Below are 23383 nucleotides of genomic sequence, written 5' to 3'. Positions count from 1 at the left end.
TTTTTTTTTACAGATACAATGAGATCTACCCCCTGAACCCCATACCCGTCTTTCAGAAAATAAATTTAATCATAGGGGAAAATTAAATTCCTTCTTGTACTTTGTACTTGGATTTTCTATGCTGCTACAAATACATGAACATAAGTATGTACAGGAGAGATTGAAAATATGTTAGGCCAACAAAACATAAGGAATAAAAGTAGGTATACTCTTCAGGACCATAAGCTAGTCAGCTAGTCCCATGAACAATAGGTACCTAATAATAATAAATAATCATAAAACTTTATAATCTCTACTTTTTCTGCTTCAGTAGCTACTTGCCTGTGTCTGGTGGGAGTTCAATCCTTGTTGACGCTTGGCATTTTATTCTCATATATTTAATTATTAGGGTTATACATAATATATGTACCTATATAACCCTAATAATGTTGCCTAGGGTCCTTCTTCCTGAAAGCTACCTTTGCACTTTTACACTCTTTACAAATTTTCACATCAAAATGTCACTTCTCATGCACTACTAATATCTAATTTTAGCAAGCAACCTCCGTGGCCGAGTGGGTATCACACTAGGCTTGCACACAGGAGGTCCGGGTTCGATCCCCGGCGGGGCCGAGGTTTTTTTCGGCTCTGTGCTTGAAGTTCGGGGTGCACTCAGCCTTGTGAGGACAATTGAGTAGCTAATCGAGTAGCGACCAGTGGCGGCATTACACGTCAAAGAGACGAGCGATAATAAATATGATGATTGAGTAAATGAAAGACTTGTAATGCTGTGATACCCACAAAGTTGTGAGAAAGCTCTCTGCTTTACCACAAAGATATACCATGATTTGATTTTTGGTTTGATATCTAATTTCAGCAATGTTTTCCTCTACAATTTTATTTCATGCTGTTTGAAAAATGTGAAATGTTCATTATGATCTTGTCCTCTTGCCTAATTATTACCTTCTACCCAGGTGTCCATTTTTGTAGATCTTAGGTCTGTTTTTCATTCCGACGTGGGTGCGATGCGAACCCGACGCGTGTTTTTCATTCCACTTCCCCTACTTTAGCGTCAACGCTGCGTCTTAAATCCCTGATGCGAGTCTCGAGTAGCTTCAGGTTCCGCCATATTGTAATTGCATTGAGGGAAATGAAAAAAATGTTTCGTAATTTCTCCTCTAGATGTCGTCATGTTTGTTGAATTTCTACATTTTACCCCCACTCCTGACGCAGAGTGAACGTCAAGTTGACGCCGCATCGATGCGGCGTAGGAATGAAAGGCAGACCTCTACACTCCTATAGGAAGGAAAGTAGTGTAAAGAAGGTAAAATTTTCCACGGTCAGTTTTTAGTGCCAAAAGACCTTTTTTTTATGTATTAATCTCTCCCATTACCGACCTCAGTGGTGAAGTGATTAACGCGTTAGACTTCGGATCTAGAGGTTGGTGGTTCGAGTAAAATTTCTTATAGGAAGGAAAGTAATGTAAAGAAGGTAAAATTTTCCACGGTCAGTTTTTAGTGCCACTGCCAAAAGACGTTTTTTAATGTATTAATCTCTCCCATTACCGATCTCAGTGGTGAAGTGATTAACGCGTTAGACTTCGGATCTAGAGGTTGGTGGTTCGAGTAAAATTTCCGTCTCCCATTCGCAGGGTATGAACACTCCCAATACAAGGACAGCATATGTTATCCCTCATGCACACCCAAATGTATAAACTCCGTGTGTGTGGCCCCTAATACGTGTGAGTGTTTGTCCGGGTATACACGTCATAGTGACGTGGAGTGCACGCCAGTGTGTACCAACCCTTGTCAGGTGAGTCACCCTATATTAACCAGTTTTTCCCGTTAACCGTTCCTGAAAAGTACCAATGGTTTCAAGTTACATTAAAACATAAACCATTATATCGTTATTAACTGGACACTATAACGTTATTTGACGAAAACTCGTTTCTACGCATGTGGAGAAACGTGTTTTGGTCAACTTACGTCTTGCGATTCAATTATCGTCACGTAAGCTTAGCAGAGGAAAATATAGTTTTCGGACTTAACAGGGTTAACAATACCCGTTAATGACAAATTTTGCCGCCATTTTTCAGGGTGTATGCACAGCGCCCGAAGTTTGTACGTGCAATGAAGATCATCACCAGATTAACCAAACGCATTGTCAGCCTCGCTGTGAGCCATCCTGTATAAATGGATTCTGCGCTGCCCCCTACACGTGTGAATGTTGGAACCTGTATGAGAAAGTTGGTGAGTTCTAATGATACTTGCTTTTTTTAGAGGTTTAATAAAGGGAACTGTAAGCAAGTCCTCCACTCGTAAAATTTGTAGCCAAAACCAAATATCAGTCCAAAGCAATCATCCTAGTTAGGGCTGATTGAGAGGCTGACGAAAAACGCCGACCCCGTCTGTATACGGGGAAAGGCAAAGAAGGAGAAGAATACAGAGGGGACTATAACTGCTAAGGTCTTATCGTCCCGAAAGCGAAGAGAGAAGGAAGACAGGATAGGAGAAACTCCGCCGTTCCGAGAACGAACCTTATCCGTTCAGGATAAAATCCGCCCCGGGTGGGAATCGAACGCGCGGTCGAGCGCTTACAAGGCAGACGCGCTTCTAACCAAGCTAACGGGATCTGTTCGAAATTCAGAATCAAAAGATGGAAAATTGGAAATGCAAGTTGCCCCAAAATTTTGGCCCTCTAGATTCACACAGAAATGGGACTTCTACAGTTCTCCTACGGGGCTTGAAACTTTCACTGTTTAATTTTATATTCTCTTGATTTCTCAGATAATACCACATGTCGACCGACTTGTGCAACACCTTGTATAAACTCGCTCTGTACAGATGTAAACTATTGCTCGTGTAACCCCGGCTATGCACAGGTATCTTCCTTTCTTTCTTTCTTTTAGACCAAATTTTTGCTACGGAGCCCCCGCGGACCCCAGTTTGGGCATCACTGCTTTAGACAAATGACTAGTGCGTCAAAATTCGATTACCTACTTTTTACTTTTTTTATTTTGAAAAGGTTTGACAGAGAGAAGTGTAACTGCTAAGGCCTTATCGTCCTGAAAGCGAAGAGAGCAGGAGGATATAGGATAGGAGAAAGAGAAAGGAAGCGGTTTCGAGAACGAAGCTTATCTGTTTACGATAAAGTTTGCCCCGGGTGGGAATTGGCCCTACAATACATGAAAGCACCATTCTCTATTTTATTAAATTACTATAGATATATACCTAGAAAAGCTGTGTCCACACATGACATCTACCGGCCGTCGCGTCGATAGAAATAAATAAATAAAATATTAAGAAATAATAATAGGGTGTGCGCAAGTTTATAATTCTGGGTTCCAGACAATTCTGAACCCCGGGATTCGCTCTCTTAGTTCCAAAAGGCCTCGGTGAGTTCCATTTTCGACTTGACAAAGATTTTTGAACCCACCGAGCTGGTGTGTGACATAATGAAGTACACTTCTGCACATCAATGGTGTGCCATGACTGCCATGCATTTTGTATGACTGCCATGCATTGGTATGACTGCCATGCATTTTGTATGACTGCCATGCATTGGTATGACTGCCATGCATTTTGTATGACTGCCATGTATTTTGTATGACTGCCATGCATTTTGTATGACTGCCATGCATTTTGTATGACTGCCATGCATTTTGTATGACTGCAATGCATTTTGTATGACTGCCATGCATTTTGTATAACTGCCATGCATTTTGTTTGACTGCCATGCATTTTGTTTGACTGCCATGCATTTTGTATGACTGCCATTGGTGCCATTGTTCACCTGGCTTCCAATTTGTAAACGAAACCTATTGCGAGCCGTACTGTGAGAATTGTCAACATGGAACGTGTACAGCACCCTCTGTGTGTGAGTGTGAACGGTGCCATTGTTCACCTGGCTTCCAATTTGTAAACGAAACCTATTGCGAGCCGTACTGTGAGAATTGTCAACATGGAACGTGTACAGCGCCCTCTGTGTGTGAGTGTGAACGCGGCTTTGTGCACAATGACGAAACCAACGCGTGTGAGAGAATCTGCGAGGAAGTATGTAGCAATGGTGAGTGTATTACTAATGGAATTGACACAATTACAGCCAAAACCCCCGTTGTACCCTGGACTGGGAACCATTCCGAACACGGAAAGTAAGTATTATGTACTAATGGTCAAGTGGTAGAGTAGGTAGAGAATGTCTCAGCATTAACCAACATAAAATGGTTTTCGCCGGAAAACGAAACTGTGTGAGAGAGGTTTAATGGCACTGTGTAACTGCTAAGGTCTTCAGCTTGAGTTTTAGTTTTGAGACGAATAAGGCTATGAAAAAAGTTCACTCAGGTAGGAAATTTGGCATCTTTCGGTGCGGTGGTGAAAATTAAAATATCTGCTGATTTTCTTGAGTTTTATAACTAAATCTCTTTAGTCCTAGAATCTCGAAACTCTCCGCAGCCCACCGAGTCAAGCGCATGAGATTTGCAAGGGAACACGTCATTTGAATTCAGCAGCTATGGGACTCTGTCCTGCTCACTGGTGAGGGACGGGTGAATTTGTATGCCAATGATAGAAGGTCTAGACTCTAGAGTGTATAGAAGACCAGGTGAGCGGATTAAACAGTGCTACATATCAGAAACCGTCAGTTTAGAAGGTGGTTTTGAGAATTTGACCACAATAATAGTAGTAGCCTACTGCTGGAGTAAAGGGACTTTACAGTCCTATGCGAGCAGTATATATACATAAGCACTATTATTATTATTATTATTACCTATTGATGTACCTATTTGCTGTTGTTGCTGCTAAAGTTAACCTCACCTTAGGATCCTCGGTATGTCGTGGAATCTTTCCCATGTCCTCACCAAGTCTAGATACCTACATGAATCGTGTGTGCTGATTTGACACCAAAAAGAGCAGCGACAGGACCGAAACTCTCCGCAGCCCACCGAGTCAAGCGCATGAGATTTGCAAGGGAACACATCATTTGGATTCAGCAGCTATGGGACTCTGTCCTCTTTACTGGTGAGGGACGGGTGAATTTGTATGCCAATGATAGAAGGTCTAGTCTAGAGTGTATAGAAGACCAGGTGAGCGGATGAAACAGTGCTCAGTGCTACATATCAGAAACCGTCAGTTTGAGAAGGTGGTTTCTGTATGGTTTAGGGAGGAATATCTTCAGAATACAAAACGGAATTGGTTTTCATTCCCTGGGGAGCTGAGCCAGAAAACCGACACCTTAAACGGATCTTGAGCTAGAAAACGCTCTTTTCGTCCTTTCCTCAAGAAGTCGTGATTTCTGTGATCAGATCGATGTCAAATCGACTCCGAACTGTCATATGAACAAGAAAAGGCAACAGAAAACATCGATTCTCTATAATCAATAACATCGATTAACCAGTTCACAAAATTGATTTGTTTAAATTTTATTCAAGGTAGGTAAGAAAACTTCATTCCCTAGAAAACGCTCTTTTCGTCCTTTCCTCAAGAAGTCGTGATTTCTGTGATCAGATCGATGTCAAATCGACTCCGAACTGTCATATGAGCAAGAAAAGGCAACAGAAAACATCGATTCTCTATAATCTATAACATCGATTAACCAGTTCACAAAATTGATTTGTTTAAATTTTATTCAAGGTACCTAGGTAAGAAAACTTCATTCCAGATGCTTTTTTGTTCGTGGTTCGAACTCTTGACAGGAGGGCGTGGGTTCATTGCCAGCCGAGGTTCCTATATACTTCATAGTCTGGTACATACATACATAAAAGAGCTCTAAAGGTTAGGGGACAGAGAACGCCTCCTAGTTACCAGAGGTTACTTTCCACTCGGGTCATTATCTACATATTATTTACTTTTTTATTTATTTTAGTAAGAGAAATTGCCAAGTTGAAATTAAGAGAAGGTGAAAGGAATCTACAATCAGCAATTTTCAGCAGACACACGAAAAACTGGGATTATAGTTTGAACGTGATGGGGAAGTTGAAATTAAGAGAAGGTGAAAGGAATCTACAATCAGCAATTTTCAGCAGACACACGAAAAACTGGGATTATAGTTTGAACGTGAAGGGGTAGAGTATGAATAGAGCTCTACGGGTTAGGTAGGTGACAAATTTTGACCACATAATGACTAAGCTCTGATGGTGGATTTCACCAATGACTTAATGAGAGATTTCACTAATGGGAGAATTTTAAAGTTTTTAGTGATTCAAAAAGCAGTTTTGAATGATCCAAATAGGTGCTGTAGGTGACGAATTTTGACCACATAATGACTAAGCTCTGATGGTGGATTTCACCAATGACTTAATGAGAGATTTCACTAATGGGAGAATCTTGAAGTTTTTAGTGATCCAAAAAGCAGTTTTGAATGATCCAAATAGGTGCTCTTATTAAACTGTTGGTACATAATGGAACAACTTGTTCTAAGCTGACAGTCTAAATAAAGCACTACTTAGGTATACTTATTATTGGATCGTTGAAAAATTCTCCCATTGTCATGATAGTATTTAGATTTCTCAGGACCAGGGTCTTTCGGTTCTCTTTCTCTTTTCTTTCTTTCAGTTTCGTAAAAATATTTCCCTCTCTCCTGTGACTTTTCTTTCTTGTTCGCATCGCACCCACGTCGGAATGAAAAACAGACCTTAGGATAACGAAAAGTAAATGTATAGGCAGGACCGTATCCAGGATTTTGTTGTGAGGGGGAGGAGGGCGAGAGTCCAAGCAGCCAAGCACTGATATACCGGGGGTGAATACTCCGAATTTTCGGAGTCTGGCCTACAGGCCTACAGTAAAGGCCTCAAGGGGTAGGTTGTTTCGCATCGCACCCACGTCGGAATGAAAAACAGACCTTAGGATAACGAAAAGTAAATGTATAGGCAGGACCGTATCCAGGATTTTGTTATGAGGGGGAGGAGGGCGAGAGTCCAAGCAGCCAAGCACTGATATACCGGGGGTGAATACTCTGAATTTTCGGAGTCTGGCCTACGGCCTACAGTAAAGGCCTCAAGGGGTAGGTTGAAGGAGTTGGAATACGTCGAAATCTCAAGTGCTCCCGTACTTTGTGATCGAGCAATTAGTCCGACTTTGCTGAAACGCAATGTTTCCTCAGTATATTCTTATTTTTTTATGTTTTTTTTTTTCTCATCATTTAATCATTTACAAATTACTTCATACATCACATATCAATGGAATACAAGCAATACCAATATCTCTTTATAATACTAAGTGAAATTTTGAAATCAATATCGTATTAATTATTTTTATTCCATTGATTTCGACCCATTGGAAATCAACATTTCAATAACCTCATTTGTTTACGGAAACATCCGACAGTCCGACACATTTCCCAAGGTTGTTTCTTTTTTCCTCCTCCTCCTCCTTTCTTTTGTTTTTGGAAGAAGTTTGGCAGACGAAATTGTAACTACTGAGGTCTTGTCCCGAAATCAAAGAGAAAAGAAGGACAGGCTATGAGAAAGTCAGCCGTTCCGAGAACCCTTCAAGTTAACAAGGCTGACAATTTTCATTATTTATGGCCGATCTTACCACTGAGCTTACCCAGTGTCCAGTGACAAGGGGTCTCTTTGACGTCACCCACATGACAGCACCCACCCAGATTTTTATTTACACAAGCCAATATTTCTTAAACCCTGGATTAACTGAAAACTCTTACTTCATACATCACATATCAATGGAATACAAGCAATACCAATATCTCTTTATAATACTAAGTGAAATTTTGAAATCAATATCGTATTGATTAATTATTTTTATTCCATTGATTTCGACCCATTTGAAATCAATATTTCAATAACCTCATTTGTTTACGGAAACATCCGACAGTCCGACACATTTCCCAAGGTTGTTTCTTTTTTCCTCCTCCTCCTCCTTTCTTTTATTTTTTTAAGAAGTTTGGCAGACGAAATTGTAACTACTGAGGTTTTGTCCCGAAATCAAAGAGAAAAGAAGGACAGGCCATGAGAAAGTCAGCCGTTCCGAGAACGAACCTTTTCTATTTTGGATTCACTCCTGGGCTAGAATCGAACTCGCGAGTCTCGGGGACCTAGCACTTGACGCGCTACCCTTCAAGTTAACAAGGCTGACAATTTTCATTATTTATGGCCGATCTTACCACTGAGCTTACTCAGTGTCCAGTGACAAGGGGTCTCTTTGACGTCACCCACATGACAGCACCCACCCAGATTTTTATTTACACAAGCCCTGGATTAACTGAACTATTTCTTACTTAACTATTTCTTAAACCCTGGATTAACTGAAAACACCCTGTGGCATGATTGGACATTACCGTCATAAATTTGCCAAAGAAAGCATTGTCAATAATCCAATATGTACCCTCCAGGGCTGTATTTAGGGGGGGGGCTGAGGGGACCTAACCTCCCCCCTCGAGCTTCATTTTCCCCCTTTACTGTACGTCAGACTCCAAAAATTGGGGGCTCAACCTTCCTTAACATTGAGGACTCCCCCCTCCTCCCCCCGGTACATTACGGTATGGACTCTCGGCCCCCCACACCCCCTCGACAAAATCCTGGATACGGCCCTGGTACCCTCATTTGTTTACGGAAACATCTCTCAATCTCTGATCAAGGTGCTCACCATCAAGACAATCACAGGTATTGGGAGCACTGCACACGCCGTTGACACACTCCGCACAATGCGGCTCGCAAATGTTCGGAGAGGCCTCATTGATGACCACATAGCCCGGGCTACATGTACACTGGTTGGGCGATGTACACGAGCCGAATACACACTCACGCTCGCACACCGGTCTACACGAGCCGTGGTCATCTTCGTAACCTTCACAACATATACGGACATGAGTGTCCTCCATGTACTCCTGAAAATGAAGGGCCACGTCGAGATAAAAAAGGCCGTGGCACCATTGGATGACTCAAATTTAAAGGCAATGTATAATTGTATATAAGTACCTATGTTTAATTAACTTTTTTTTTGGTGGTAAAGACGTTTTAGCACACTATTTGAAAAAGGCCGTGGCACCATTGGATGACTCAAATTTAAAGGCAATGTATAATTGTATATAAGTACCTATGTTTAATTAACTTTTTTTTTTTGGTGGTAAAGACGTTTTAGCACACTATTTGAGAGAGAGAGAGAGAGAGAGAAACATTACACATATCTACAAACAATAAATTCGGGATTGCCCAACACAGGATTACTTAGCACAATTCGGACAGGGACACATACATGGAAATAAATACCTCTGTTATAGTCTGGTAGCGAAACGCTGGGCGAGTTCTAGTACAAAATTTTATACGATCCCGCAATCTGTGAAATCTTTTACAATGTTCATCCAGATAGGTCTCTGTGGTAGGAACTTGTATGGTCTTGGTTCGAGTCCTAGGAACTCTGGAATAGAAAGCAATAGGAGGGTCGCACGAGTTTTATGCTGGGTTCTACAGCGAACTCGGGTGGACGAATTATCGCGAGTTGTGTTGTCCACGAATTGTACGTTCTATACAAAAATGAATGGCAGTCATACAAAATGCATGGCAGTCAAACAAAATGCATGGCAGTCAAACAAAATGCATGGCAGTCAAACAAAATGCATGGCAGTCAAACAAAATGCATGGCAGTCAAACAAAATGCATGGCAGTCAAACAAAATGCATGGCAGTCAAACAAAATGCATGGCAGTCAAACAAAATGCATGGCAGTCAAACAAAATGCATGGCAGTCAAACAAAATGCATGGCAGTCAAACAAAATGCATGGCAGTCAAACAAAATGCATGGCAGTCAAACAAAATGCATGGCAGTCAAACAAAATGCATGGCAGTCAAACAAAATGCATGGCAGTCAAACAAAATGCATGGCAGTCAAACAAAATGCATGGCAGTCAAACAAAATGCATGGCAGTCAAACAAAATGCATGGCAGTCAAACAAAATGCATGGCAGTCAAACAAAATGCATGGCAGTCAAACAAAATGCATGGCAGTCAAACAAAATGCATGGCAGTCAAACAAAATGCATGGCAGTCAAACAAAATGCATGGCAGTCAAACAAAATGCATGGCAGTCAAACAAAATGCATGGCAGTCAAACAAAATGCATGGCAGTCAAACAAAATGCATGGCAGTCAAACAAAATGCATGGCAGTCAAACAAAATGCATGGCAGTCAAACAAAATGCATGGCAGTCAAACAAAATGCATGGCAGTCAAACAAAATGCATGGCAGTCAAACAAAATGCATGGCAGTCAAACAAAATGCATGGCAGTCAAACAAAATGCATGGCAGTCAAACAAAATGCATGGCAGTCAAACAAAATGCATGGCAGTCAAACAAAATGCATGGCAGTCAAACAAAATGCATGGCAGTCAAACAAAATGCATGGCAGTCAAACAAAATGCATGGCAGTCAAACAAAATGCATGGCAGTCAAACAAAATGCATGGCAGTCAAACAAAATGCATGGCAGTCAAACAAAATGCATGGCAGTCAAACAAAATGCATGGCAGTCAAACAAAATGCATGGCAGTCAAACAAAATGCATGGCAGTCAAACAAAATGCATGGCAGTCAAACAAAATGCATGGCAGTCAAACAAAATGCATGGCAGTCAAACAAAATGCATGGCAGTCAAACAAAATGCATGGCAGTCAAACAAAATGCATGGCAGTCAAACAAAATGCATGGCAGTCAAACAAAATGCATGGCAGTCAAACAAAATGCATGGCAGTCAAACAAAATGCATGGCATGTTGTTGTTGTTGTTGTTGTTGTTGTTGTTGTTGTTGTTGTTGTTGTTGTTGTTGTTGTTGTTGTTGTTGTTGTTGTTGCTGCTGCTGTTATAGCGGCTTCAGCGGTAGCCGATGGTGATGGCAGAATAAAGAAAAGATATCTTTATTATCTGCCATGCATCAGGGTGATGGTCTCTAGCCATGTTACTTCAAGCTTAGAAAAAAACGTCGCACAGTGGAAAAAATCCCCCATACGTAGGTTTGAAATTTTGGATTTTACAATTTTAATTACCTAAATGCTCACATATTCAATACAACAACAAACAGAAAAAAAAACAACAACAGAGATCTCGAGTTGTAAAAAAAAAAAAAAAAAAAAAAAATCCGCGGATCCGCAAATTGCGAGATTGACATTCCTAGCTGACGCTGACACTGTCAGCTGCTGGCAGTATATTGATTACCTCGGTCTTGTACTTATAGGAGTAGGCAGTTCTTGTCTTTTGACAATGGTAAGTAAAGTACCAACTTTGACGCATGCAGTATTCGTCCATGTAGGTTTCAGTGTAGGGTATTGGTATGGTCTTCGTTCTAGTTCGAGGCACACTGTAATAGAAAGCAACAGTTAAGAAGAGACTGACTTTTTTTTAGAGATGTGTGAAGATTCATTGAACTAAAAAAATAAACTACTCTTTTCAGTAAACTAGTTCCTCATTGGTATTTACGTCAAATAAATTTATTTACCAACTTTGACGCATGCAGTATTCGTCCATGTAGGTTTCAGTGTAGGGTATTGGTATGGTCTTCGTTCTAGTTCGAGGCACACTGTAAGAGAAAGCAACAGTTAAGAAGAGACTGACTTTTTTTTAGAGATGTGTAAAGATTCATTGAACTAAAAAAATAAACTACTCTTTTCAGTAAACTAGTTCCTCATTGGTATTCACGTCAAATAAATTTATTTATTTATTTATATGCACCCTAAGCAACAAAGGCCATGTGTGTCAAATAAATATAATCTTACAAAGTTTCGTTTACTTCATTGTAAACCATTGTCCATTGTTATAAAAGTCATTTCTGAATTACAAAATTTCAGAGGGGTGAGCTATGATGCTCTGTTGTATTTAATGGAAAAAAAAATGCTTTGCGTAATATTTGCGCGATTTTTTTATTGTTGAGATGTTCGCTTTTGCTTGAATGTTCCTTGTTCGCCCCGCCAAGTCAAGAAAGTTTGACCGCGCTACTAGAGATATTATACGCGACAGGGAAAGTAACCGTTTTCAGGTAGTTGTAACAAATGACGGAAGAAAACGGATTGAAGTTGAAAAAAAAATCATCAAAATCAGTAGAAACAGGCCGGAGATATTTGACTTTGAAAAACGTCAAATTTTGACACAATTTTTGCTGCTGCTGCTGCTTCTTCTTTGACGTTGACCGCTCTACAGCTTAAACTACTGGCCCGATTTTTTTGGTTGATAGCTCATTCTTTTTCTCGTGAGTGGCAGATGTGCCTTTGGCCTTGAATTTGATAAAAGAATGATTTTCTTGTTTCATTCTTTTTCTCGTGAGTGGCAGATGTGCCTTTTCATGTTTTCAAGGCCCTCAAAGGGCCCCTTTGGCCTTGAATTTGATAAAAGAATGATTTTCTTGTGATTATGTCGGTTTTTAACCGATTTAATGATAGTTTTAAAAGTTGGTTAGGACTTAGAACCAGTGCTACGTGTGTAGGGGTTGCAATCCCGCAGGATTTTGAATTCCGCGGGATCTCACGCGGGATTTGACCAATCCCGTTCCCGTGTGGGATTTTGCGGGATTTACACTTATTACCCGCGGAATGCAGCAGTTCTAACATTGAAAGTATAATATAGGTACTCCATAATGGGTAGAACACCCTACCCAACCCATAATATTACCAGTTTCCAGTTTATCAAACGGTATAAAAGGAAATGAAATTTATCAGCTCTTTCAAGTCTGGGAAATTTAAAATTTATGTATTTACAGTGACGATTTTTCACTCGGAAATCATCGGAACTTACCAAAACTTACTCAATGATGTTATATACTATGGTATTTTTCACTCGGAAATGATTGGAACTTACCAAATCTTACCCAATGATGTTATTAGGGCATTTTTCACTCGGAAATGATCGGAACTTACCAAATCTTACCCAATCATGTTACTATGGTGTTTTTCACTCAGACATAACCTGAACTCACCAAACCTTACCAAATGATGTTACTATTGCCTTTGTACTTTGTTGCGCTACACTCATACGTCATATTATGGTAAGTGTCTGCAAAAAGCTATGAGATCCCCCCAAAAAATACCACTTCGTGGTATAAAAAAGACCCTGCCAAGTCGTTCCTCCCAATCATGTTACTATGGTGTTTTTCACTCAGACATAACCTGAACTCACCAAACCTTACCAAATGATGTTACTATTGCCTTTGTACTTTGTTACGCTACACTCATACGTCATATTATGGTAAGTGTCTGCAAAAAGCTATCCCAAAAAATACCACTTCGTGGTATAAAAAAGACCCTGCCAAGTCGTTCCTCCCAAAATAAATCAAGTAACCAAAAAAATAAACAAAACTCCATCCCACCCCAAAAAAAAAAAAGATTTTGAAAATGGGCTTGGACTATATCACAATGGACGAATATCTCCTTTCTGTGATACAGTCCACTAGTGTAAAAATTTCTTAATCTAACGAAGGCCATATCAGAGCCGTTGGTTAGGAGTATGAATTTATTGACATTCAGTAATAGGTAACCGTAACACGTAAGGTACTAATTACAACAATTACCTGGTAGGTACTAATCGTCTAATAATTTAACTTCGTAAGCCTTCTTAACGCGACAAGGTGGCTCATTAAGAAAGTTGTTCTTTTTTTTTTTACTTTTTTCAAACGGATTTAACTATATTTCGTATGTTTGTACATGATGTGTAGGTAGTAGGTAGGTATTCGCAAATAAGATTGTAAAATAAATTTAATCCTTAAAATAAAAAATAATAATAATATGAAATAAATTTGAATTAAACGTTACCGCGACAAGGTGGCTCATTAAGAAGGTTGTCCTTTTTATTTTATTAGCTAAAAAGCTAAAGTAGGTATTTCCTATTTCAGAAGGTTCCAGATCTAGACAATCAAAACTTCAGAGAGAGGAGGAGAGCCAGGACCGACAGCAAAATAGCAAAAGAGTAGAGTGTAGAGCAGTGTTGCCAGATTGATCCTCCCGAATTACCGTACACTGCTAGGAAATTTGAAAACTGCTAGAAATATCGTACATTTTTACTTCTCCTGGCAGTGTTGCCAGACTGGTCAGCTGAGATTACCGTACAATTTTGCTGAAAATACCGTACTTCACCGTATGCCACTTTTATAAAGTCGTACATTTTTGCATAGTACCGTACTTTTACAGCAAATTACCGTACATTATCGTATAAAATTCATTACCGTACACATTATCGTACCAAAGCTCGAATACCGTACAAATACGGTTATTACTGTACATCTGGCAACACTGGGGTAGAGTAGAAAAGAAAATGAAATGATTTAACAAAAAATATATTTTTAGAGTAAGGCAGGTGAAAAAGAGGAAAGAATTGACTGACTTTGCCTTGATCATTAGCTGGCTCAAACATTCTTTAATATAACCAATCCAACCCAATCATAACACATACAACAGTGCTTATCACCAACCTCAGTGGTGCGGTAGTCTACGGCTTTTGCAGTTGGTAGTTTGATTAACATTCATGCTAACAAAATTAAAATTCCTTATTCTTCTCAGATTCCGGAGTTGTTTGGCATGATTATCAGCAGAAGGTTGTTATCAAATATTAGATAACATACTGACTGCATGTCACAGTGGACTGTGGATACGGACACAACAACTCATTCGAGAGTATACCTATACATAATATAATATGTAGGTACTGCATTTTAGGTACATAATATATGTAGGTACTGCATTTTATTGAACGGATGCAAAATGCAGCATCCAGCGCGTTTCGAAGAAAATGCATAATTATCATTTTTTTTTAAGATGATTGTTCCACCGCCGTTTTTATTTCGTAGCAATGAAACAACTGCTACATTAGACGCATGTGGCCTGTGTCGTAGCATGCCCATCCCGTAGTATGCCTCTCATCAGATGGGCGAGAAGAGAACGCTTGATGTGGCCTGTGGCGTGGCATGCCCATCCCGTAGTTTGCCTTTCGTCAGATGGGCGAGAAGGGGCACAATACTTCCCATTTAGGTGCTGGGTCAACACGAGAACACCAGAAAGTAACCCGTTGAAATATTTGCAATCGAAAAACGAGTACAAATTTTTGTCGATGGTGGGATTCGAACCCGGGACCTTCTGCATGGCAAGCAAGTGCGTTACCACTGGACCAACCGTGCCCCCACATTGTTTTTGCAGGGTTTTATTTATCTTGAGACCTCTGTATTTTAAAAGAACTCCTTTGGGCGGGGCCAAAAGCAACTCAAGACCTGTACGCTGTACCTTCGTACTACGACATCAGGAAATGTTTCATAATATTTTTGAGTGAATCAGTCAATCGATTTTTTAGTCCTTCCTTTCTACCCCTTCTGTCACTAAAATTTGGCATAAAATCAGCAAGCACATATAGCTTAACATAATGTTCTTATTGGCAAAATAATATTCTTCAAGTTACTTGTGATATTTAAGTTGTCAAGTTATTATTATTTTTATTTATTTATTACAACTATATTCGAGTGGAAAGTTATGTTATTTTACTTCAAGTGATTGTTATCAAGTTATTTACTTTCCTTTTTTTAAACATATTTTTTTTTTATATACCGGGTGATTAAAAAAACCGAACACTTATTTTTTTAATAACTTTTTTTCTAGTTGACGGATTATTTTGAAATTTTAAACCAAAGAACATAACAATATTTTGGATGTATCCTGAATGTTTCATTGAAACATCTCGAATAGTTTTTATGGAATAGGAAATTGAAAAAAGAGTATGTTTTTTTTTTTTTTTTGAAATTCTTACCTTATTTATTTGAATCTGTGCACAATGGGTCCCCCCTTCTCATCAATGATTGCCCGAACCCTGGCCCTCCACTGCAAGATGGCTGCCCTTATCTTCTCCTCTGGTACAAGAGGCCAGACTTCCTCCACCCTTTCTTTCAATTCTTCCAGATTCCGGAAGGGTTCATGCCGGCCACGGTACGGGCAGTCATTGATGAGAAGGGGGGACCCATTGTGCACAGATTCAAATAAATAAGGTAAGAATTTCCAAAAAAAAAACGTACTCTTTTTTCATTTTCCTATTCCATAAAAACTATTCGAGATATTTCAATGAAACTTTGAGGATACATCCAAAATATTGTTCTGTTCTTTGGTTTAAAATTTCAAAATAATCCGTCAACTAGAAAAAAGTTATTGAAAAAATAAAAGTGTTCGTTTTTTTATTATTATTAATCACCCGGTATATTTAACTATCTTCTATGTACAATACAGTCATAGTTGGGTACTTATATTATTTTATCCTACATCAAGGTATTTTATTTTACATCTATCTTCAAATTACTTTATTTTATATATTATACATATTTTACAAGCTATTTTCACACTCATCATCAAGTTGTCACATCTATCTTCAAATTACTTTATTTTATATATTATACATATTTTACAAGCTATTTTCACACTCATCATCAAGTTGTCATTTTTTATTTTTTTTATTTAGATTTATTATAGGGTGCCAACATAGAATTATAATGTTATAGTTGTCATTTTAGTAATTTTCTATTGATTTTAAGCTTTCCATTCCAGATGTCCCAGGACTTGAGGCAAGCTGTCATCTGTCGGTTCGACCTGAAGTTTGTAAATAATTGATAACTTTTGGTATTGGTACAAATAGTGCCATCAACTATTCAGGCCCAAGGTCATTGCGACCTTGATCTTTTGTGATTTAAGGGGTATTTTATTTTTGTTTTGAATCCAACGAATCCGGATTTGATGTCATTGCGACCTTGATCTTTTGTGATTTAAGGGGTATTTTATTTTTGTTTTGAATCCAACGAATCCGGATTTGATGGATTTGAATATCTGGCTGGATTCGATAGATTTGAATATCCCATTCACTAGATTCGGATTTTGAAAACGCTTTTTTTATTGGTCAAAATGAATCTGGATTCGATGGACTTATTAGCAGGGCCGGATTAAAGGCAGAATATTTTCCTCCTTTATTTGAAATTTACACCCAAAAATGAAACTTGGAAAATCAACTTTTCACCCCTAGAGGGATCAGAATTGAAATTCTAAATTTCGTTTTTGGGTCTCTAGCAAAACTATGTAGGTAATAAGTTGGATTTATTTTTCAGACTGGGGGGTGATGATGATCACCACAGTTGTGCTTGTGTTGAGTTATATTGAAGTCAACACTGCACTGGCTTTCCCTTCGCTGGGAAGATCGGATTATTTCTCTCTCGTTCATCAAAATTCCTTTCACACCGGTGGGCTACCATCCCTCTTTGGAAAGTGGCCGTTGGGAAGATTTCCTCCTACCCTACCTTCTCACTCTCAGATGATACCCATGGGACACCACACTACACTTTCAAGTATATTATTGCCTCAATATAAGTGGCTTGAACATCCGCTGACAGATAAAACATACCCTAAGGGCCAGAAAGATAACCCACTGCTCATGAAGATAAATATACAGAAATATATCAATGGAAAGATAGTAACGCCCATTTCAAGAAAATGGACATGGAAAAAAAATCAAAGTACAACGAAAAGTTCTCTGAAGGCATGGGATTATTTTTGGTTATCTACTACGACAAAGAAGAAAAGAGGAAGACCTAGGAAGACTACGACACCATTTCCTACTATTGATTGGCCTAAAACTGGCCCAATGCCCCAATATTTAAAAAAAGGGTGCACAAGAATGCCTCAAATTGAATGGGATTCGTATTGGATTACTACCATAAAAGGATGGGCCCCACACCCTTTGGCGTCTGCTACACCCCACATGCCGTTTCTACGTAAATGGTCGCCCAAACTTTTTAGTTTAACAAAGAAAACAACAACTTTCAAAAGAATATTTACGACAACCAGGTTCGACATCTTTAGCACAAGAAAGAAAAGAGGAAGACCCCGTACACCGAATCTGTGGCCATTTGGGCGCTATTTCTTTACCCTACCTCCTAATATGACTCTTCCGACCCTAACAGTGAAACCGCCAAATGCTCCACCTGACGTGTTCTATGAATACATAGTAACCGCACCACAAAGTACAACAACGAGAAGGCTTAGAAAACCTTTCATAACAAGAAAACCCCTTTTTGAATATTCAGATGAGAATTATAGCGGACCCTATACCGGAAACCCTAACTTTCCCTATTGGTGATTTTGCTTGCCATGCAGAAGGTCCCGGGTTCGAATCCCACCATCGACAAAAATTTGTACTCTTTTTTCGATTGCAAATATCTCAACGGGTTATAGAGGCATACCATGGGATGGGCATGCTACGACACAGGCCACATGCGTCTAATGTAGCAGTTGTTTCATTGCTACGAAATAAAAACGGCGGTGGAACAATCATCTTAAAAAAAAATGATAATTATGCATTTTCTTCGAAACGCGCTGGATGCTGCATTTTGCATCCGTTCAATAAAATGCAGTACCTACATATATTATGTACCTAAAATGCAGTACCTACATATTATATTATGTATAGGTATACTCTCGAATGAGTTGTTGTGTCCGTATCCACAGTCCACTGTGACATGCAGTCAGTATGTTATCTAATATTTGATAACAACCTTCTGCTGATAATCATGCCAAACAACTCCGGAATCTGAGAAGAATAAGGAATTTTAATTTTGTTAGCATGAATGTTAATCAAACTACCAACTGCAAAAGCCGTAGACTACCGCACCACTGAGGTTGGTGATAAGCACTGTTGTATGTGTTATGATTGGGTTGGATTGGTTATATTAAAGAATGTTTGAGCCAGCTAATGATCAAGGCAAAGTCAGTCAATTCTTTCCTCTTTTTCACCTGCCTTACTCTAAAAATATATTTTTTGTTAAATCATTTCATTTTCTTTTCTACTCTACGGTAACCAATTCACCTGTGACAAAAGGTCACCTTATTTGTGCACCAATTCGTATTTCGCCATAAAATCACAACTCTTCCAGGTAAACGGGTCGTATTGTGCACCAGTATGTTCGTCCCCTTGTATCAACGGCGCATGCGTGTTCCATGCATTTTTGTATGACTGCCATGCATTGGTATGACTGCCATGCATTTTGTATGACTGCCATGCATTGGTATGACTGCCATGCATTGGTATGACTGCCATGCATTTTGTATGACTGCCATGCATTTTGTATGACTGCCATGCATTGGTATGACTGCCATGCATTTTGTATGACTGCCATGCATTTTGTATGACTACCATGCATTTTGTTTGACTGCCATGCATTTTTTGTATGACTGCCATGCAATTTGTTTGACTGTCATGCATTTTGTATGACTGCCATGCATTTTGTTTGACTGCCATGCATTTTTTGTATGACTGCCATGTATTTTGTTTGACTGTCATGCATTTTGTATGACTGCAATGCATTTTGTATGACTGCCATGCATTTTGTATGACTGCAATGCATTTTGTATGTCTGCCATGCATTTTGTATAACTGCCATGCATTTTGTTTGACTACCATGCATTTTGTTTGACTGTCATGCATTTTTTGTATGACTGCCATGCATTTTGTTTAACTGCCATGCATTTTGTTTGACTGTCATACATTTTGTATGACTGCAATGCATTTTGTATGACTGCCATGCATTTTGTTTGACTGCCATGCATTTTGTTTGACTGCCATGCATTTTGTTTGACTGCCATGCATTTTGTATGACTGCCATGCATTTTTGTATAGAACGTACAATTCGTGGACAACACAACTCGCGATAATTCGTCCACCCGAGTTCGCTGTAGAACCCAGCATAAAACTCGTGCGACCCTCCTATTGCTTTCTATTCCAGAGTTCCTAGGACTCGAACCAAGACCATACAAGTTCCTACTTCGCCATAAAATCACAACTCTTCCAGGTAAACGCGTCGTATTGTGCACCAGTATGTTCGTCCCCTTGTATCAACGGCGCATGCGTGTTCCCTGAGCAGTGCCATTGTTCACCTGGCTTCCAATTTGTAAACGAAACCTATTGCGAGCCGTACTGTGAGAATTGTCAACATGGAACTTGTACAGCGCCCTCTGTGTGTGAGTGTGAAAGCGGCTTTGTGCACAATAACGAAACCAACGCGTGTGAGAGAATCTGCGAGGAAGTATGTAGCAATGGTGAGTGTATTACTAATGGAATCGACACAATTACAGCCAAAACCCCCGTTGTACCCTGGACTGGGAACCATTCCGAACACGGAAAGTAAGTATTATGTACCAATGGTCAAGTGGTAGAGTAGGTAGAGAATGTCTCAGCATTAACCAACATAAAAATGGTTTTCGCCGGAAAACGAAACTGTGTGAGAGAGGTTTAATGGCACTGTGTAACTGCTAAGGTCTTCACTAAGACCAAATTAAATCTTTGAACTCGATATATTTCCAGGAACTTGCCTCGACAACAAATGTCACTGCTCCGAAGGTGACTCCAACCCGTACTGCATCATCCAATGTGACGTAGGTTATACTCTGAACCCGCGAACCCTCTACTGTGAGCCCGAATGCTTCAACTGCACCCGCGGCTACTGTCTTGAGCCGAATGAATGTTCGTGCCCGTATAATTTTCATCTGGAAGGCGGCATGTGTATGATTGCTGAAGGATTTCACACATTGTACAGTGAACTGGTGGATATGTATCGGAAGAAAGTGCTGTTCCTGAGCTGCCAATATGATTTGGAGAACCAAACAGATATATCACGTGTGGATATGGCCAGATTTAATTTGGATACTTACGAGGTAGTGCGGTAAGTTCAGTGCATAATGCATAATAGTGAGTTTTGCGACTAAAATCAGCGTTCCGTTAATTGAACTCTTTAAAGTTATTTGACGAGAAATCTTTTCTGCGCATGTGCAGAAACACGTTTTAGTCAACTTACGTCTTACGTTTCAATTATTGTCACGTAAGTTAACAGTCAAATCGTAGTTCCCGCACAAATCTCAACGGATCACTGTTTTTAGCACCTGCCTCGGTGGCGTAGTGGTCAAGACGCTCACCTGGTAAACAAGAGGGCGTGGGTTCGATCCCAGCCGAGGCATGGAATTTTATCCTCATTTATTTGAGAATTTGACCATATAAATGGTGGTGTAAGGGTTAGGTGGTAGAGAACGCCTCCGGCGTTAACCTCGCCTAGTGGTGACCTTCCACTCAAGAGTCGATAATTATTATTATTTATTATTTTCTTCTTCTTCTTCTTCTTCTTCTTCTTCTTCTTCTTCTTCTTCTCAGCTGTATTTACAATGCCTCTGTCAACCGAACATGTGAAACTCAGTGCGATTTGGAGCAAGTGAAGGTACAGGGTGACCCTGTAATATCTATCAGGTGCACCCTGTATAGTGACCGGAATCAGACTGTGAAATATGGTAAGGAACCAAGATTTTTTTTTATTATTACTTTTTATTTTTTAAGAGATTTTTTTTTGGGGGTTTTCCATCTTTTGATTCTGAATTTCCAACAGATCCAGTTAGCTTGGTTAGTAGCGCGTCTGCCTTGTAAGCGCTCGACCGCGCGTTCGATTCTCACCCGGGGCGGATTTTATCCTGAACGGATAAGGTTCGTTCTCGGAACGGCGGGGTTTCTCCTATCCTGTCTTCCTTCTCTCTTCGCTTTCGGGACGATAAGACCTTGGCAGTTACAGTTCCCTCTATCTTCTCTTGGTTAGAAGCGCGTCTGCCTTGTAAGCGCTCGACCGCGCGTTCGATTCCCACCCGGGGCGGATTTTATCCTGAACGGATAAGGTTCGTTCTCGGAACGGCGGAGTTTCTCCTATCCTGTCTTCCTTCTCTCTTCGCTTTCGGGACGATAAGACCTTAGCAGTTATAGTCCCCTCTGTATTCTTCTCCTTCTTTGCCTTTCCCCGTATACAGACGGGGTCGGCGTTTTTCGTCAGCCTCTCAATCAGCCCTAACTAGGATGATTGCTTTGGACTGATATTTGGTTTTGGCTACAAATTTTACGAGTGGAGGACTTGCTTACAGTTCCCTTTATTAAAAAATAATTCATTAGTTATCAATGTTATCACTATTCTCTACATCAAGAGTCGTAAAAAATAATAATAATAATAATAATAATAATTTACATCAGTTATAAAACTCTATTTAGTTAATTGTAAACTGCAGTTATAAAAGTTATTCGTAAAATCGTAAAACACTGTTATTTACGTCAAATAAATAAATAAATATTTATTTATTTGCACTCTAAGCAACAAAGGCCATGTGTGTCAAATAAGTATAGGTAACGGTCAAACTTTCTTGACTTGGCGGGGCGGAGCGCTACCGCGCTCCTTAATCTTACAAAATTTCGTTTATTTCATTGTAAACCACTGTCATAAAAGTTTCTGATTTACAAAACTTTTTTTCTGATTTACAAAACTTTTTTTTAGTATAACGCTCGTTTACACAGTCTTGTCTATTTTGGTTGGACTTTGGACTAGGAGGTCGTTGGTTCGAGTCCAAGTTAATTTATAAAATTTATCTAGGTATAATAATTAGGGAACGATATTTGTGACCAGCACTTATGTATGCCTAATACATATACAATTAAAAATTCCTATTAAAATATTAATAAAGAATGTCAATTTTTATTACAGCGAGGCTGACAATGCGTTTGGTTAATCTGGTGATGATCTTCATTGCACGTACAAACTTCGGGCGCTGTGCATACACCCTGAAAATGGCGGCAAAATTTGTCATTAACGGGTATTGTTAACCCTGTTAAGTCCGAAAACTATATTTTCCTCTGCTAAGCTTACGTGATGATAATTGAATCGCAAGACGTAAGCTGACCAAAACACGTTTCTCCACATGCGTAGAAACGAGTTTTCGTCAAATAACGTTATAGAGTCCAGTTAATAACGATAATGGTTTATGTTTTAATGTAACTTGAAACCATTGGTACTTTTCAGGAACGGTTAACACGTTTGGTTGATCTGGTGATGATCTTCATTGCACGTACAAACTTCGGGCGCTGTGCATACACCCTGAAAAATGGCGGCAAAATTTGTCATTAACGGGTATTGTTAACCCTATTAAGTCCGAAAACTATATTTTCCTCTGCTAAGCTTACGTGACGATAATTGAATCGCAAGACGTAAGTTGACCAAAACACGTTTCTCCACATGCGTAGAAACGTGTTTTCGTCAAATAACGTTATAGAGTCCAGTTAATAACGATAATGGTTTATGTTTTAATGTAACTTGAAACCATTAGTACTTTTCAGGAACGGTTAACGGGAAAAACTCGTTCATATAGGGTGGTTGTTGTTGTTGTTGTTGTTGTTGTTGTTGTTGTTGTTGTTGTTGTTGTTGTTGTTGTTGTTGTTGCTGCTGCTGTTATAGCGGCTTCAGCGGTAGCCGATGGTGATGGCAGAATAAAGAAAAGATATCTTTATTATCTGCCATGCATCAGGGTGATGGTCTCTAGCCATGTTACTTCAAGCTTAGAAAAAAACGTCGCACAGTGGAAAAAATCCCCCATACGTAGGTTTGAAATTTT

The 23383-nt window shown here is 39.5% G+C and overlaps 1 protein-coding gene and 1 long non-coding RNA gene across 2 annotated transcripts in view; one reads left to right on the top strand and one right to left on the bottom strand.

The window, feature by feature from the left end:
- Positions 1-22598, top strand: part of LOC103510125 (multiple epidermal growth factor-like domains protein 10) — a 27038-nt gene extending 4440 nt beyond the window's left edge. Inside the window, exons 5-11 of the mRNA XM_026824263.1 lie at positions 1612-1791; positions 2075-2228; positions 2766-2860; positions 19768-20014; positions 20280-20637; positions 21120-21253; positions 22480-22598. Coding sequence (XP_026680064.1) covers positions 1612-1791; positions 2075-2228; positions 2766-2860; positions 19768-20014; positions 20280-20637; positions 21120-21253; positions 22480-22598 — 1287 coding nt within the window. The remainder of the gene's footprint in view (positions 1-1611; positions 1792-2074; positions 2229-2765; positions 2861-19767; positions 20015-20279; positions 20638-21119; positions 21254-22479) is intronic.
- Positions 8676-11386, bottom strand: LOC113467835. The gene is made up of 3 exons (XR_003391776.1): positions 11136-11386; positions 9200-9347; positions 8676-8817 (listed from the first exon to the last, which is right to left on the bottom strand). It is a non-coding gene; the product is annotated as an uncharacterized LOC113467835 (long non-coding RNA).
- Positions 22599-23383: the final 785 nt, after the last annotated feature.

This window comes from Diaphorina citri, unplaced genomic scaffold, assembly GCF_000475195.1.
Source record: "Diaphorina citri unplaced genomic scaffold, Diaci psyllid genome assembly version 1.1 scaffold562, whole genome shotgun sequence".
Taxonomy (NCBI): domain Eukaryota; kingdom Metazoa; phylum Arthropoda; class Insecta; order Hemiptera; family Psyllidae; genus Diaphorina; species Diaphorina citri.
Note: the sequence above shows the minus strand (reverse complement) of the source record. Positions and strands in the feature narration are given on the sequence as shown.